At 37.4% G+C, this 17,366-nt stretch overlaps 1 protein-coding gene across 1 annotated transcript in view; it reads left to right on the top strand.

Annotated features, from left to right (window-relative positions):
• Window positions 1–16,865, top strand: part of STAM (signal transducing adaptor molecule) — a 61,159-nt gene extending 44,294 nt beyond the window's left edge. Inside the window, exons 12-14 of the mRNA XM_014565675.2 lie at window positions 390–543; window positions 2,301–2,479; window positions 8,801–16,865. Of these exons, the coding sequence (XP_014421161.1) occupies window positions 390–543; window positions 2,301–2,479; window positions 8,801–9,029 (562 nt within the window). The 3' untranslated portion in view covers window positions 9,030–16,865. The remainder of the gene's footprint in view (window positions 1–389; window positions 544–2,300; window positions 2,480–8,800) is intronic.
• The last annotated feature ends 501 nt before the right edge of the window (window positions 16,866–17,366 follow it).

Here is a 17,366-nt window from a genome sequence, read left to right as displayed (position 1 = left end):
CCCACCCCCTTTTTAAGTGACGATTTATTTGACTTTCACTATGTTAGTCTTTTTTAAAAATAAGGGTTAACTGTTGTAATCGTATTTGCTGTAAGTGACATCATCAGGGCCCACAAATGACCCATCTGTTATTAACTAGAGAATCTAGGTATTTTGAAGTAAAGTCATGTGCAATAAACTAGAGTTCTAGCCCACCACCTCAATCTTAAAACAGTTTTGGTTGCGTTGGAGCTAAACTATAGGATATTTTTTTGTCACGAAGGTCGATTTTTAATAATGTCTGCTTACACCACTTTTTGCTATTTTTGCTATTTTGATGAATCTTATTACTTAGACCATTATATCATTTAAATAGCAGTTGTGTTTTAAATTATTGTATAATATTTCAGGAAGCATTCAGAACTCTCAGAACTTAATGTGAAAGTGATGGAGGCACTTTCCTTGTATACCAAGTTAATGAATGAAGACCCGATGTATTCCATGTACGCAAAATTACAGAATCAGCAGTATTATATTCAGTCATCTGGTGTCTCTGGTTCTCAGGTAAGCTTTTAAAAACTCACGTATTTCATTTTAAATTCTCAAACATATTTGCAATTATTTGGAATAGCTGTGTTTTTCTAAAATGTGAAACTTTCTAAAAGTAATGTTTAGAGTAAAAATAAAGTTTAAAAGATTTTTTTACTTGACAAATACAGTGTATAGTACAGTATACTAAATAAAACAGTAGTCCTTTTTCTAAAAAATTATTTTTCTGCAGGGATGTACATCAATCACTGTCAAGCTTTAAAACAAACAAACAAACAAAAAACCAAACAGATGCTCTGGCTCCATCCCAGACCTACTGAATCCAGGCACGAGGGCCAAACATCTATATATTTTTAAAGCTTCATATCTAATTATCTGTTTAAGAACTACAATTTTTTCTGTCTGAGTAAACCCCCTAATTATTACTAAATTCTTGTGATCATCCACAGTTTTCGATTTTATAGTGAGCTGCTTTAATCCGGATTTTTGCCCTTCTGCTACGTGAGAACATGTGTAGTGTGGTGTAGAACCATTTCCTCTGGTCACCCCAGAAACTTCTCCCAGAAACATAGAAGTTCAGGGTATAGGGAGTAATTAGCCAGACACCACATTTTATCCACGTAGAAGATTATACACTTTGTGCAGATCAGTTTTTTTTGGCAAGGTCCACTTCTCCTAAAGTGAGGGGCCAGAGCCCTGGAGGAGAGCAGCTGGGCCTGAGAAACCAGGGCCAGATGACACCCTGCTGTGAGTCTCCGTACCAGTGTGAGCCAACAGGCAAACATAAACCCTTCACGTTTGATTGGCAAACAACAACAACAAAAAATACTGCATTTATGAGCCCTGGACTATGATTATAATGGAGATCTTTTGGATTCGGTGTGTAGTGAATCTTGTGTGGCTTAATGGAAGTGCTAAGATGATGACTGTGTTACTGTCTTAACAGCTGGTAAGAGGCTTACTACGTGTACAGGGGAGTTCTCTTTTCAAGCATGTGAAATGGAAGAATCTAATGAATACCACAGAAAATTAAAATGTTATGTGCATTTAAGATTTGAGGGGCATTTAAGACTTTAATCTCTTTAGCTTAACCCAAGTAGAGTTTTTAGATGCAGGGGCAGGCAAACAATGGCCTGGGGCAAAATCTAGCCTCTCACCTGTTTTTTAAAATAAACTCTTCCTGAAATGTATTCTCGTTTGGTTTTGCATTGTTTCTGGCAGTTTTCTCTGTGGGCAGAGCTCAGTAGTTGTGACAGAGACCATGTGGCCCACGAAGCCTGACACATTGACTGGACCCTAACAAAAAAGTCTGCTGACCCCGCTGTAGAAGCTTAGCTTGCCCTATGCTTAACAAGCTGTAATGCAGGAAATACATCTGTATCTATATCTGTATGTAGAGATCTGTAAATAAATGCAGAGTGTTGCTATAAAACAGTGAATTCAAAGACACGTCTCGAGCATTTGTTGGGCTTCCTTTTAGGGAGATACTTACAATACCAACATGCAAGGAGAAATTGTATTAGTATAACGTTTCAAGGTAAGTTCCTCTACTGCCTCTGCACAGAGATAAACACGAGCTTAGCTAACGTTGACCTAAGAACAGAAATTGTCGGAAGCCCACTTCACTGAAAAGTCCTTTTTAAAATGTCGGTCAGCAGAAGTAACTTCAAACAAAACGTTTCAGAGCTGTGATTGTTCTTTCTGTAACCGAATGCCTCTGCAAATGAAGTTGAGCCTGCCTGTTCAAATCTGTCCTACCCCGCTCTCCCCAGGTGTACGCAGGCGCCCCCCCGCACAGCGCCGCCTACCTGGTCGCGGGGGCCGCGCAGCTGAGCCACCTGCAGAGCTACGGCCTCCCCCCGGAGCAGCTGCCCTCCCTCAGCCAAGGAGCCGTGCCGGCGCCGGCCAGCCCCGCCCCGCCCAGCCAGCCGACCCAGGCTTCTTACCCCAAGTAATTTGATTGTTGACTGTTGCTTGTGCTTCGCGCCGTGATCGTCCTGTAACCATATAAAGTGGATGAGGAAAAATCCACGGTAGATGTCACCGCTGACATTGTGGTGGTGAGCTTGGGGACCCTCTGTCCGACTGGTTCCTGCGACTGCTGTCTTCTCTGTTTTTTTATATACGCCTATTATAATGTCTTTTGTTTTTATTTGAGTCTCTGATGATATAAGCTAAGGACTTGAACAAAACGTAAACTTATGTTGGTAACTAATTTATTATCCTTTTACACAGATTTCATGTAAAATCTAAATGTCTAGAATTACTATTTTAGAATTTATAGTTTTGTACTGCCTCTTAAAGATAAATATTTCCTTCTTTTTACCGTGTGTGGGAATGTAGTGTATATCACAGCAAGGTAAACCATTTGCAAAGAGACAGGATGGGAAGCTCTCTGACCCCGTGGTTCATGGGACGAGTCGCTGAATGTGAAATGCCAGGCCAGTTGTTTTGGTCATTTACTTACGATGCCCCTGTCTTGTAAATGATTATATTTATACATTGTGTTACTCATAATTATATAAATGCCTTTTCTACTTCAGTGGACATCTAAGCTGAAGTCATTTCTTTGAGTCGAATAAAAGATAGGCTTAAGAGTTCATCAGTGTGTAATTCCAGAAGTCATGACATTCTGACTTGCAACAGAGGTTTCTTGGTGGCACAGGTACAGTTTCTAGGAAGCTTTCAATGTTGGAGTTGCCCAGAATGCTCCTCCTCTACTGCCCACACTGTTGTCTTGTTCATCCTCGAAAGAGTCACACTCTAGGGATGCTTGGGGATTTTCAAACGTGTTTTTATGGTCACATCCAGTATTCTGAAGTGACCTTATGTAGGGTAGTGGGGAAGCCTCTTACAGGCATCAAACAGCAACAAAAAAACCCAAAAGAGCACCCCCTACTGGGTTACAGAGCTTAGGAGAAAATGTTAGGTGTAGCTCTTTCTGTCTGTCCTGGGAATTAAAAAAAAAATTTTTTTTTTAAGTTGCAGTTTGGTGAAAATGAGTGGAAAGATGGAAATAGGCAGGGAGCAGCTATTAAGAGAGTAACATGCTGCTATGAAATGAGATCAGAGTGAGTAGAAGGAGGTATTGTTGAGAAGTTAGCCAGTGTGCACGAGTAACTTAGGAACCCCTCAGATATGTTAGTATCAGCCAGAAAGGCCGCCTCTTCCCCAGCTCATCCTCTGTTGCTGAATCACATGCTGCTCCAGCTGTCTTGTTACTGGAGGTTACTTGTCTTAGTTCAGGGCCTTGAGCCATTGTCCTTGCAAGTGAGATCATCTGTTGGTAGGCGCTTAAACCACATTGTGCTACAGAGCCCAAGCGCCCTGTTGCTGTTTGCTGGGCATTGCTCAGTCCACCTCTGCAGGCTGGATGTGGATCCCCGGTGCAGGACTTGCGCTGTAGTCCAGGGCCCGACTCTGCTGACATACTGGGGCTATAAATGTCACCTCTTGAGAAATGCATGTACATTTCAGTGGATGCTTTTCATTGAGCATTTCCTTGAGATATTTCACCCTCTTTGCTTGGCTGTTTCCTCCTTATTCTTCAGTTCTTAGCTTCGTCTGGACTAAAACGCCAGTACCTCTCTTGCCTTCCACTCCCTCCTCCTCAGTTGCTGTCGCAGGACCCAGGGACACCATTTAGTCTCATAATCTTCTCCCCACTGAGCTCTGATGAGAGCTCTTGAGAGCTGGAGCTGAATCTTCCATCTTTATAGCCGCACTGTGTAGCCCAGAGCCTTACACTGGGTAGGAGTTCAGTAAATATTTGATAAGTAAATGTTTAAGTGTTGATGGGAATTTCAAGGACTGTGTTAGGGCAAGGAGATACATACTTTAATTCCTTGAAAAGGCTTCATGAAGGCTTTGAGGCAATTTTTTAAAAGATACATAAATGTGTAACATATATATTTACAAATGCATAAGAACGGTTTGTGTGTTTGTGTGTGTGTCTGAATGAGAAAATTGATGGCAAAACAGAGCATACAACATACTTGATTCAAGCTTTCTAATAGTAAATCAAGGTCAATGAGGAATTTTTCCTCCATTTTTGATAGGCAGGTTTTTTAGTGTTCCTCCGTTCATTACCTAGGAGGCAATTTCTTACTCTTTTACATTGAGTTTTGATTTTAGGGTTATCACTTTTCCAGACTTCTGTCACCCTAGGATGATCTTACTGATAACTGGGGAAGGTGGTATTGATTTACCTATCTTGAGTGGTGGTGACAATAATGCTTAGGTGACCAACACTGTATACTTACTTGTCAGTTATTTCATTTCGCTTCTATTAAAGGGATGTTTTTTGTTTGTCCAAGTTTGATGCTTTAGATATAAATGAGATCATACAGTGTCTTTCTCTGTCACAAGGGCGGAGTTTTCTTCATTCTCAAGGCTGAATAATATTCAGAGAGAGAGAGAGTGTGTGTGTGTGTGTGTCTAACCTTCTTTATCCATTGATCCCTTGACAGGCACTTAGGTGTTTCTGTATCTTGGCTATTGTGAGTAATGCTGCAGTGATCATACGAGTGCAGATATCTCTGAGATCCTGATTTCAGTTCCTTTGGATATATACCCAGAAGTGGGATTGCTGAATTACATGATGGTTCTATTTTTAATTTTTTGAGGAACCTCCATACTGCTTTCCATAGTGGCTGCACTAATTTACAGTCTCGCCATCACTGCACAAGGATTCTCTTTTCTCCACATTCTTGCCGACACTTGTTATTTCTTGACCTTCTGATAATAGCCATTCCAGCAGGTGTGAGGTGATATCCCGTGGTTTTGATTTGCTTTTTCCTGAGGATTAGTGATGCTGGGCACCTTTCCATGTGCCTACTGACCACCTGACTGACCTTCCTCCTTTGGAAAACTGTTTATTCGAGTCCTCTGCCCATTATTTCAATCAAGTTGTTAGGTTTTTTTTTGCTTTTGAGTTATATGAGTTCTCTGTGTATTTCGGATGTTTACTCCTTATCAGGTTATGTGATTGGCAAATATTTTCTCCCATTTTGTAGATTCTCCCTTTTCATCTTGTTGATGGTCTTCTTTGCTGTGCAGAAGCATTTTGGTTCGATGTGGTGCCACTTACTGGTTTTTGCTTTTGCTGTCATATCCAGGGAATTACAATGAGGCCAACATGAATGACCTTTTTACCCTATTTTTTTCTTCTATGAGTTTTACAGTTTCAGGTCTATTTAAGTCTTTAATCCATTTCAGGTTCATTTTTGTGAGTGATGTATGTAAGACAGGGGTCCTTTTTCATTCTTCTGCATGTGGTTACCCAGTTCTCCCAACACCATTTATTGAGGAGACTAATCTTTCCCCATTGAATATTCTTGGCTCCCTGGTCAAATATTAGTTGACCATTGATTTAGAGTTTCTTGGCCTCAAGGTGCTTACTGGCTAGTAGAGGCAAATACACACAAAATACAAAATTACAACATAAATTACAAATGAAGCTATATGTTTTAGGAGTCTCAGGATTCAGGGAAGATTTCCAATAAAATATGCTCAAAGTTATTCTCAGCCTGGAAGAAAAAAGTAAAAGGTTTTCTTTCATGAACAAAGACATGGTTCTCATGTTTCTGTTGAAATGACATGCTGTAGAGTGGCATGGTGCCCCTGGAATGAGTAACACGGGGAGTAATGAAAACACATAGTATGTGGTGGGCATTACCAACAGTACAGTGTTACAGAAGGATTAAAGTCTGTGGTGGGAGATGTGCGAGATACACTTGGACTTGAATGAATGGTCCTGGATAACATGTTAAGGAGCTTGGGTCTTGTCTGGGAAAGCTCATAAAGACCTTCTGATGGTGGTGCCGTGGATGTTCAGAGGGACTAGAATAGAAGCCGGGAGACTCGTATATTAGGTCAGAAATGAAGAGTGTCTAATTGCAAGATAGGAATGAGAAAAGAGTTATTTCATTAGCAAATGACTGTGGGTAACAAGGTGGGGAGACAGTGCAGAGCAGAGATATGAGAGAAAGGTATTCAGTGAATTGCTGGGTTTTACCCCTGCGTGGTTGGGTGAATGGTAGAGCTGTAAGTTGAGAGGAGTATAGCACAGAGTGGGAGTGATTAGAGTAACAGCTAACATTTATGGGATGTCGTGTAAGCACCAGGCCACATGCTCTGTGCTTTACATGTGTTAACTCAACTTACTCTAATAACCCATGAAGCAGGTACACGGTCTTCCCCCTTTTACAGATGAGGAAACTGAGCCAGGGAGGGAGGACTAAGGTCCCGTTTAGCTAAGATACAAAACTAGGCATTTTGGCACCAGAGTTTGGCCCTTAGTCTCAACATTATAAATAGCATTGTTGTGGCCCTTAATGGTGTGACTAACAGCATGAAATCTGAGTTCTTGTGATACTTTATATCTCACAACACACCACCTATGGACTGATAGTGGATGCTGCCTTCAAGCATTGCCTAAGTGGTTACGTTAGTTGGTGGAATGTAGCGGTAAATGACTGTCTGTTATAATAATGAATTGGTTTAATTTGTGCAGAGTACAAAAGCACTGAATTTACCAACATCTGATTGATAAACAATCTAGCACTTGAAGAAAAGTTTAGAAATAGAATTTTGAAAATTGTAGGCAGTTGCCCTTTGTATAGCTTGTTTTATGTTTTTCATAGAAACGTGGAGGGGAATCTCATTGTTAAAGCTCTTAGTGTCTTTATGTAGTTAACTTGCTGTCTTCCTCATGGTGAAAACTCGAATATGAGGTTGGGAGTGGGATGAGAAGTAGCAGAGACATAAGTGAAGACAGCTCTGAAGGACTTCTTTTCTGTGGAGTGGGAGCAGTGCCCACGTGGAGGGTGCCTGGCAGGTGGTCAATTACAGCAGGAAGGAGAGCAGGATACATCAGGGGGTGTGGATACAGGTAGTTGATTGATAGATGTTTGGGTGGGAGTAGAGAGAAGGTCTCTTTTATTTGCTTCTCTGTTTTCAGGGAAGTAAGAGAAAGGAGGTTACCAGGTTTTCTTCTTCCCTAGTCCACCAGAGCTGGTCTTAAAGGACCAGTGATTTCCACGTGGCCAGACCCCGTGGTCACTTCCTTTTTGAAATTCTTTTTTCACTTGGCTGTGCCCGTTCTTGCTGTTTTCCTTCTATCTTATTGCCACTCTTGAGTCTTCTTTGCCTACTCTTTCTTTATCTGCCTGCTCAAAACATGGACTGCTTTTTCCTCTGTTCAGTCACTCCCTAGGGGATCTCATTGAGGCCCGTGACTCTGAACGATGTGTGTACGCTGATGACTCCTAGAGAGGTACACTCCTTGTCCTCACCTCTGCTGGACTCAGACTTGCATAGCTGACCACCTGTTCCTTATCTTTTCCTTGGGAATCTCTTAGATACTTCATACGACATGTTCAAAACTGTACTGGGGTTCTCCCTCCCCGCATCTGCTGTGGTCCTCATCTGTGGTCTCTTCTGTTTCAGTGAATAGCTCCACCAGTAACTTAGTTCTCAGACTTTACCTCAGGCATTTTGTGATGAAATTCCCTTCAAAATCTGATGCTTCCCCTGCTCTCTACCATGGCTCTCACCTGGACCATTCCAGCAGCCTCCAGTCAGGTCTCCTTGCTTCTGCCCTGGGTCCAGGGTGAGCCTGTTAAAGCCAGGCCAGATCACATCACTCTTGTGTGTCTTTCCATCTCACTCCAACACAAGCAGAACCCTTATCCTAGCCTGCCCGGCCCGTGTATTCTAGGGCTCCCCTCCCCATCCATCCTGTGCCACTCTCACCTCTGCTCACTCTGCTTCAGCCATCAAGGCCTCCTTGCTGTTTGTTGAACATGCCTGGCATTTTCTCTTCTCAAAGGCTTGCTGTTCTCTTTGCCTGAAATGCCTTTTCCCCTAGATAATCAGTATCACTCCCTCCTGGCTTGTACGTTCCTGTGTCTGAGGGGCCTTCCCCTGCTACCCTGGATAAACAGGAAGCTCTTGTCCCAGCAACTCTTGGTTCTCCTGCCATATGTTGTTTCTTCATACCAGTTACTACCTCTTAACATATTATATATTTATCATCTTTTCTCCTTATTAGAATGTAAGCTCCTTGATGGTAGGCCTCTGCTCCCCTTCTCTCTTTATGATATCCCAGTGCCTGAAATAACAGTGTTTGGCACATTACAGGTATTTAATACATATTTAGTGCATGGCTTGCATGAATGAGTGAATGGTTAATGATTGGCTTTCCTGTTTCTCTCTAAATGGCTATGTGAGTCAACAGTTACCTAACTGAGTTTTTTTTCCCCCTCCACAGTGCCATGGTCAGTTCTGTTCAAGGAGGTACCTATCCCAGCCAGACTGCAGTGTATAGTCCTCCTCCTGCTGCTGCGGCTGCTGCCACCGATGTCACTCTGTACCAGAATGCGGGAACTAACATATCCCAGGTGCCAAACTATAATTTAACATCCGTGCTGTCTCAGCCAGGAGGCAGTCAGCAGCCACCCCCGCCACAGCAACCATATTCTCAGAAGGCTCTGCTGTAGGACTTGGGATTCCTCTTTGTGGCAAATACCTGCTAAATGCCGATGACAATGCTATGAGATCCTTTAATATCCTAAGATTTGTTTATCCTCAGCTTATAAGAGTCGAATCTTGGTCAACAAGTTCCAATATTCAAGAAGGTAGAACTCTCTTCGATGTGCACTGATGTTTTAGAGGGTCTCCCCCCTCCCCCTACCCTTCCCCCAGAGGAATGAAACTACTTACAACGTTTAATTCCTTTCATGATATGAAAGAATTGATGCAGGATTATTTGTCTCGTGAAATTATCTGGTCTGCAAAAAGTTGAACCTACAAACACTGTTGTGGCAAATGTTATGTACATATATATTGCTATGTAACTTCACTAGTGGCCATTTTGACTCACAGTGGTGATCATGTGAATATATTTAACTGTTAAGTTAATTTACATTGCTATTTTATTTTAATCATGAACAACTACCATGTTTCATGATGTTTTGTGTAAATCTGAGGTAATTACACTATCCTTTTAAACTGCAAGAGGACAAAGCTGTAGCATATTGACATGCAGCCGTCATATTGTTCCTGTTTCAGTTTCCCATTAAACTGACACTTCCTGTGTATCATGTCGTCCTGTAGCCTCTGCATACGACTAGCTGTCATCACACCAGTGTACAGTAGCTAAATTTTTGGTGCAATTATAGCAAATGATTATATTATTCCCTTTTAAACTTCTACATGTAGGCATGATGTTTCAGAGTATCATGGGACCATGAGACAAAAGTAAGTGGGACCACATGCTTTTTATCTTACTTTTGAAGAAATAATGTTGATTTACTTTTTCCTAGTTGAAGGTAGTAATTGGGTTTCTAAGCTGTATACTGTGTTTATTGGTGGCAGTGACACCAAAGATAGAGGCAATGGATAGAAGTTTTTCAACTGGAAAGAAAACGTGAATTACACTACATTTTCAGTGTCTTGTAATTATTTAGGATATAAACAAAATTTGACTTATCTGTCTTAGTCTTTTAAATATGTCTTTAACACATTGTATCTTTTAATTCTTCATTAAAATGGATGTACGTAGATGTTTCAAAGTAATCTATATTCCTGGCTTTGCTTAACAGTTTGTATATTTATTCTTATCTTTCCAACTGGATTTTTGGGCCGCTGTCTTTCTCTTTTAAAGTTCTAAATAGAATTATTTTGACTTCTTATTCAGTATTTTTGAATGAATGCTTTTCTTTTAATCCATGTGAAATGTGTTTCCTACTGACATTTTAATCTTCTTAAATATTTATAATTTCCCTAGTTGTGCTATACTATTACTTAACACCATTATTTAAACAACTGAAAAACTGAGATGAGCATCATATTAGATGGATTGATTTATTAACAGATTTCACATCATAAATGAAGGTTTAATTTGTATTTTCTGAGACTGTTGTGATCAGGTAGTTTCTTTCCTTTTTGGCAAATGATTCCATGTTTGGCAAGGTAGGTTCAATTTAAAGCACCATCTTCAACTTATATGTCTCACCCTAGTGTTGTGTTTTCCTGAGTTTAGGGTATGTTGCCCTCAAATAGTAATTTTAAGATTTGAATTCAAACCTTACATTAAAATTTTTTTAATATGTTGTTTTTGATAAACATTGTCAAATGATTGTAGTCTTTTCCATTCCAATTTGAATATTCTAGTTTGAGTGATACACTTTTTCTCAAGTTATGTTGTTTTTCTCTATCTTTTGATAAATTTGTAAATTTGCCCAATGGCAGATGTATCATTTTCCCATTTTATTGTGATACACTTCATGCTCTAAGATCAATGACATATTCTCTAGGATGTGTTCTGCCCTGTAGAAGTCAAAGAATGATGAAGTCAAAAAAGGCTGCCCATATTACAGTGCATATGCAGTTTTCTTAATCTATTCACATTACTAGGCTTTTATAAAGATTCAAATGATGAATACCTAAAACTGATGCTATATTAGTATGCAGTTTTCATTTATTAGGTATAAAAATACCAGATGGAAAAATTCCACTGAAAAGGAACCAGTGGGTTTTCCGTCCTTCAGATGACATGGGAAGGTCAGAAATGGGAAAAGGACCAGTTAAGAGCACAGTGGTTTTGTTCTGCAACCAATGTCTGTGTTGTGCTTTCATAAAATCTGTCTTTAAAAGATAGCTGTCCCTCTTTAAAGGGAACAGAATTATTTATTAAATTAACTAAGTATAAGATGATTTAAAGCAAATTTTGCTTTTCAGTTTATTTCCTTTATAATTTTTGTATATACATAAACCAGTGACATCTAAATGGAATAATTCAGCCCAATTACTATCTAGCATAAATAGCCAACAAACCTCATAGTCAGTTGGATAATATATCAGTTCCCTAAACTTACGTACTGGGGGTAGTATGTAGTATGTCCTTATGTAATGGTACAGGCTTTTCTAACTGGGGTCCTCCTTCACTGTTACCTGTCTCTCCTTCTCACTGAGGAACCTTTTTATGTGCTCAAGAGATTCCCTACTCTATATTAAAAATTACTAGAACTTTTGTTTCTATAACTCTTAATTTTTAATTTAAAATGCTTACTTAGTAGACCACTAACATTCTTTGATACAGTTTTAATATATGACATATGTATAATTCATCATAAAAATATCTCTAGTTCCAAGCTTCAAGTTTATAAAAGATAAATTAGAGTCCTGTATGGTAAACTATGCAACCTCAAAAGCTAAGTATTTTCTAAATGAAATCCATTGGTATAGTTGGTCAAATTTTCATTTCTTTAATACATTAAAATCACTGTTTTCTTTTTCTCATCTTACCAACTGTACTAGTAATTATGGTTTCCTGCTATATCACTCTTTAAATATTTAATAACAGTTATAGTTTACGTATTTCACTCATGTCATTTTCTATTTTTAAAAATTATTTTCATTGTTGATAAATGCTTAGATAAATATATAGAAGGAACTTACCTAAATGTTTTCTCAAAGACCTTATGTTTAGTTATCTTTTAGAATCATGGTTCAATTAAGTGTTCTGGTCAAATGTCCGCATTATTTTCTGAGCTACTGATAATGACATGCCCCCCTGGTTTTTGAGCAAAGCCACCTTGAGTTTTATGCATTCTTTTTTAGTATGGTCTTCTTTTGAAATTGTACTGCTTAGTGACTCTTCTCCCTCAAGTTTTCCTACCTTCAATATTTTTTTCCTCATAATATTCTACAGCATTTTAAATCTCCATATTTAAAATACTAGATTTTCTTGTTGAACAAAATTTAACATTTTGTTGGAGATAACTTGTGGTCATGATGTACTTTGCTGATTGTTTCACACTCTAGCTTCATGTTTTTACTTCTCACTACTGTTATTGTCTGTCTGCTGCTGCTTTTAGACTCAGTTTCTTACAAGGATTGCATATTAAATTATTGAGTGTCAGCAGGCCTCTGTATAAAAGCGAGAGACTGGTTCTCAAGATCTTTTGGTGTTCAGAGACTTAAAAAAAAAAGTTATGTCTATTTTAGAAAAGAATATATTCAGATTTTTTGATCAGGTACCCTCATCAGTAGCAAATATTTTTGAGTTTATAGCCTCAAAAATATGTATGTCTATGTATCTACAAATTGTATAAGTTCTGTAATAATACACTATATTATTATAGTATATTATATACTATATTACTTTAGTAATATAGTACCTTGTGAAACACACCAAAAGTAGAAATCTTTATTAAAAGGGTAAGAGAAAAAATTATTAATAGAAATTCTAATATTTTCTTCTCAGATCTCTAGGTCTTTCAGTCAATGCCCTAGAATGTGTATACCCAATTTGGAGACCACTGCCCTAGAGGTTAAGATTAAACAGAGAGAGCAGGATGTTGCTAAGTTGGCCCTTTGTGGTCAGTGTCTGATACTACAAGTGGTGCTTTTCCTAGCAACTTTCTATGTTGAATTTTCAGACTTACAGGAAAGACTGAAATAATATATTGAACACCTGAGTATTCTTCATATAGATTCACTAATCATTAACATTTTGTTGCATTTGCTTTATCTCTTTATGTATGTTTATACATGTGTCTGTTTATACATGTTTGTGTATAGTTGTGTTTTTATGGGTATATACACATAGACTTTTTGTATGAATAGACAAAGTTATAGACTTTTAACTAAACTATACACCTAGTCATTTTGTCATGTATTTTGTAAGGATAAGTACATTCTCCTGCACAACCTAAAGCTTTGTCACATAATTCTGTATTATTATTGTTACCAAACACCCCCAGACTGTCATTTGAAGGCATAGTTTTTTAAAAATCCAGGAACATACACCACAGTTTTTATGTCCCTTTATTCTCTATTAATCCAGATTAATCTCTTCTTTTTTCCTCCATGATACTGCCTTTTTACAGATCAACACCAGTTGTCTCATAGCATTTCCCACATTCAGTCAGAACTATATGACTTATGGTTAAAAGTAATGAATCTAAATTTTTCAAGCTCATATCAGAAAACTATGTATAAATGAACATTGTTAGCCTTAAACTGCGGTTATTCTGTATAAGAGACTGTATGCTCAGGCCATTGATGCTACCATAGCTCAGTACAGCTTTGTGTTCTTCATTTCAAATTGCATTTACAGTCACTGAGGAAAGTTTGTGCCCTTGATAAAAATAATTAGCTCCCCCTTTCCCTCATTCAAACCAAAATCAACTTCTCTCAAGCTTGTTCATCTACCTGATTCATTCTGGATGGCTTTTAGGTATTATAGAAACGTAGCAAAGAATCATAGGACTTTGTTTTGGGAGGTGTACATCTTGGCATGTTTGTTTTAAAAGACTTCTCATTATAAACTCATAAAAGACTTCTCTTATAGTCATATCTTTTAAGATATTGAAATCACTCATGAGGAAGGGAAGTCCTTTCTTTTTAAAAGTACTAGTTTTTACTTACTTTCCTGAAATTGGTTATCAAATTGGAATCGGGCTGATTAAAAATTAATAATCAGTCAAGTTAGAAACACATGCAAATTACAGTAATGTACACCATCAGGTTGTTAAGTAGCTGGCTTAATCCCTTACAATATTTCAGTTGGTTGGTGGCTTTTTAAAAAACAGAGTAAATGCTTGTAATCTATTGTTTCTGTGGCAAGAGATATGAAGTTTCTTAAGTGGAGGATAATTACATATCTTGTTACTTTAAAAAGAGAGAAAATATATAAACAATTGAGAATGTTTTTGGTTAATTATATGTAATATTATCTGTTAGGCATTTAGGATATCAAATATGAAACATCCATATGGTGTAATTATTTTCCTCAGAGTTAAAAATACAGAAAAAAACACCTATATGCTGGTTTTGGAATTTGTTTTTTTCTTCAAAGGAAAAAAAAAGTTTCAGTATGTATCTTTGATATTCCATAATGTGAAAATATAGTGATAACACTCAAGGAGTTGTGAAACATGACTAAAGAAGTTGTAATGAAGAATAGAGGTAAATTCACTTAATATTTACCAAAGAGGCTTTATTATAACAAGTCCATTTCTATAAATGGTCGATGGCACAGGATGAAACAAACGGTTTTAGTCTTTGCATCGTATAGTGTGTCAGTTTTTGACCTTATGGGCTTTTTTTTTTTTAATAATTGATGTTATACTTTTGGTTGAAGAGAAGAATAAGAACTAAATTATATTATAGGAGTTTATCGGCCTTCTATTCTGCTGTGAAGTGGAAATTTCAGTTCATTGCCCTAGGAATTCAGATTTTAACCCAGATGTATCTTTTGTCAAAAGAATATCTTGCTCAATATATGATCTTGGGCAGTTCTATGCATCTCTCTGGGCCTTCTACTTATTTCCAGATTGTAGTGTTAGTGTAACTACATGACCCTTTGAAACCAGCAGAAATTCTGTGCTTCAGATCCTCAGCCTCCCTGCCATTCAGCCTGAATAACCATGTGTGCCACTGAAGTTACTTCATAGCTTAGAGAAGGAGGAGGTACTGACAGTTGGAAGCATGATTCCTAGCACATGGTCTTAACAATATACTTCCTGCAGAGCAATCTGAGGATCCCTTATTTCCATTAGCAAACTCCTCAGCCTTTGGTTTCTATTTGAGTGACCCCACCAGGAACATCTTCCCTCTAAGTAGAAACACTTTTCACTTGATAGTACTTCCACTTTCAGTGGTGCTGATTTGGGGGAAAAATTTAAATAATTATGGCTTTGAAGCATATACTGTTTTTGTATATTGCCTCCAACTGAAGGAAAGAGGTAGCATCGGACGGTATGGAATTTAACCATTCTTGACATTCTCGTAGGCAGAATAGCATGGTTCCCCTTGGTCTTACTGATGTGAATGTGGTGATGGAGCAACGTTCTATGCTTGCCATCCTTTAGCTTTTTCATTTACTAAGTAGGCAGACTGCCTGAGTTTAGAGAACTGTGTAAGCTGGTGGTTTCCATCTTTGATGCTATCTGAGTCGTCTTCTAATATTCTAAATAAGGTACAAAGTTAGTGACATTTTTTTTTACATCACAACTATTTGGCCTAGAAAAATGTCTTAATATACTCTATGAATGCAAGTTATTAATGTACATCAACATTAGCCATTTAAGAAAGGTTGGTTTTTTTCTAATCAACTTTTCTTCTTGTCTGTCGGTCAGTTGCATATGTCCATTCTTTTATATAGTTGTATAAAATGATTCTAAGAATAAAATAAATTTTTTTTTTAGTTTTCTTGTTTGCACTTTAGGCAATTAGATATCCTGCTAGCATTTAAAAAATTCTTTTCTAAATCTATGCTGTTTCATGGAATCTGATAAAAAGGCTTATATCAAGTATTAAATAAAATAGATAAGCCTTTTTATGGGGGGGAAACAAAATTTCCAGTTATCACTAGTTGTGTTATAGTCTCCCTTTGTAAGCAGGAACAGTCACTGCCTTTTTAGAATCGTTTTTGCTGTCTCATGTTAATTTTTTCAAGAATAATTCCAGGAATGAATACTGCTTGGGTTTTACCAAAGCAAACAAACAAGCAAACCAAACAGCTAAAGTTCTTTATCTTAATGTCATAGTAAAAGTCAATTTTGTGTTTATACAGTTTTTTTTCTTTTTAAAAGATTACTTAGATTATAATTGGTGTTAGTGAAATGTTTTGATACCAATATTTAATATCAGTATAATTTTATTTCATTCATATGATTGCCAAATATTAATTTACTTGAAGGGGGAGCAGGCAGGCCAATGGATTCCCTTCAGGTTAAGTTAAATATGTATTTGAAATAAGAAGATTTCTAGTATCTGGAATGGAATTTTATTAGGCTGCAAGTTAAATTATTGTGCTTTTGTTTAGGCCCTTTAAACTAAGGAGTATTTCTTCTCTACATGCCTTTCATGAATTTGAAAATGAGTAATTTCCTTAAGGTTTTTAGCCTGATAGGAGCAAAATTCTGTTTTTATTTTAATTCTCACCCAGCGTTTCTATGTAGTTAACTATGCTGATTTTTCTATTTGAAAGACCAAAAAAAAAAAAAAAAAAAAAAAAAGCCCGGTTTCCATTTGCTAAAGAATACTTACTGGAACATGATCTGTTTATGCTTTCATTGGAGAATTAAAACTGAGTAAGTGTCCAGTTTATACCAAATGTTTTATGTATGTTGAATTTGCAATGGTGAGGGAAATTATTCTTAAAAATTAAGCAAAGAAGGAAGATTAATAGCTAAAAGAACTGAGTTTATGTAATATGTTCTGACAGTTTTGTCAAAAACATTTGAGATTAAGACCCCTGAAGTGGTATTTTCCACTTTTTGACCAAGAGGTCAGCATCATTAAACTGAATAGCATGATCTGAATTACTATGTGTAATATCTTTTGAAAGTCATATTTTTAAATATTCTTTTTATCTAGTAATTCATAGCTTATTAAACAGATGCTGTGTATAACTTATTTTTTTTCTAGATATCTATTCCAAGGGCTATTGTTTGAGAAATGTGAAGTTCTATAGGGAATGTTTGAAATCAACTTAAGAGAAACCTGAATGTTGGTGGTTTCTAGCAGATAACTCCTGTATGTTAGACTTGAGTTGTTATAATTTTGATTACCTGGAGCTTGTAACAGAACAGTGAATTCTGCTGTCATGCACATATGTGTTCTAAAAATCACTGTGCTTTGCATAACTGCACAATAAAAAGGTCTTAGGGTTTATGGGGAAAACCAGTTAGAGGTACAGCATTCCAAATCTTCAGCGGTGACATAATTAAGAATAAAGATAGGAACCTAATAAAAACAGCACTGGTTTACATGTTAAATGGTTTACAAATACATGAACATTATAATAAATATGGCACTTTACC

The sequence above is a fragment of the Camelus ferus genome, chromosome 35 (genome assembly GCF_009834535.1).
Source record: "Camelus ferus isolate YT-003-E chromosome 35, BCGSAC_Cfer_1.0, whole genome shotgun sequence".
In the NCBI taxonomy this organism is placed as follows: Eukaryota; Metazoa; Chordata; class Mammalia; order Artiodactyla; family Camelidae; genus Camelus; species Camelus ferus.
This window is presented reverse-complemented; position numbering and strand designations above follow the sequence as displayed.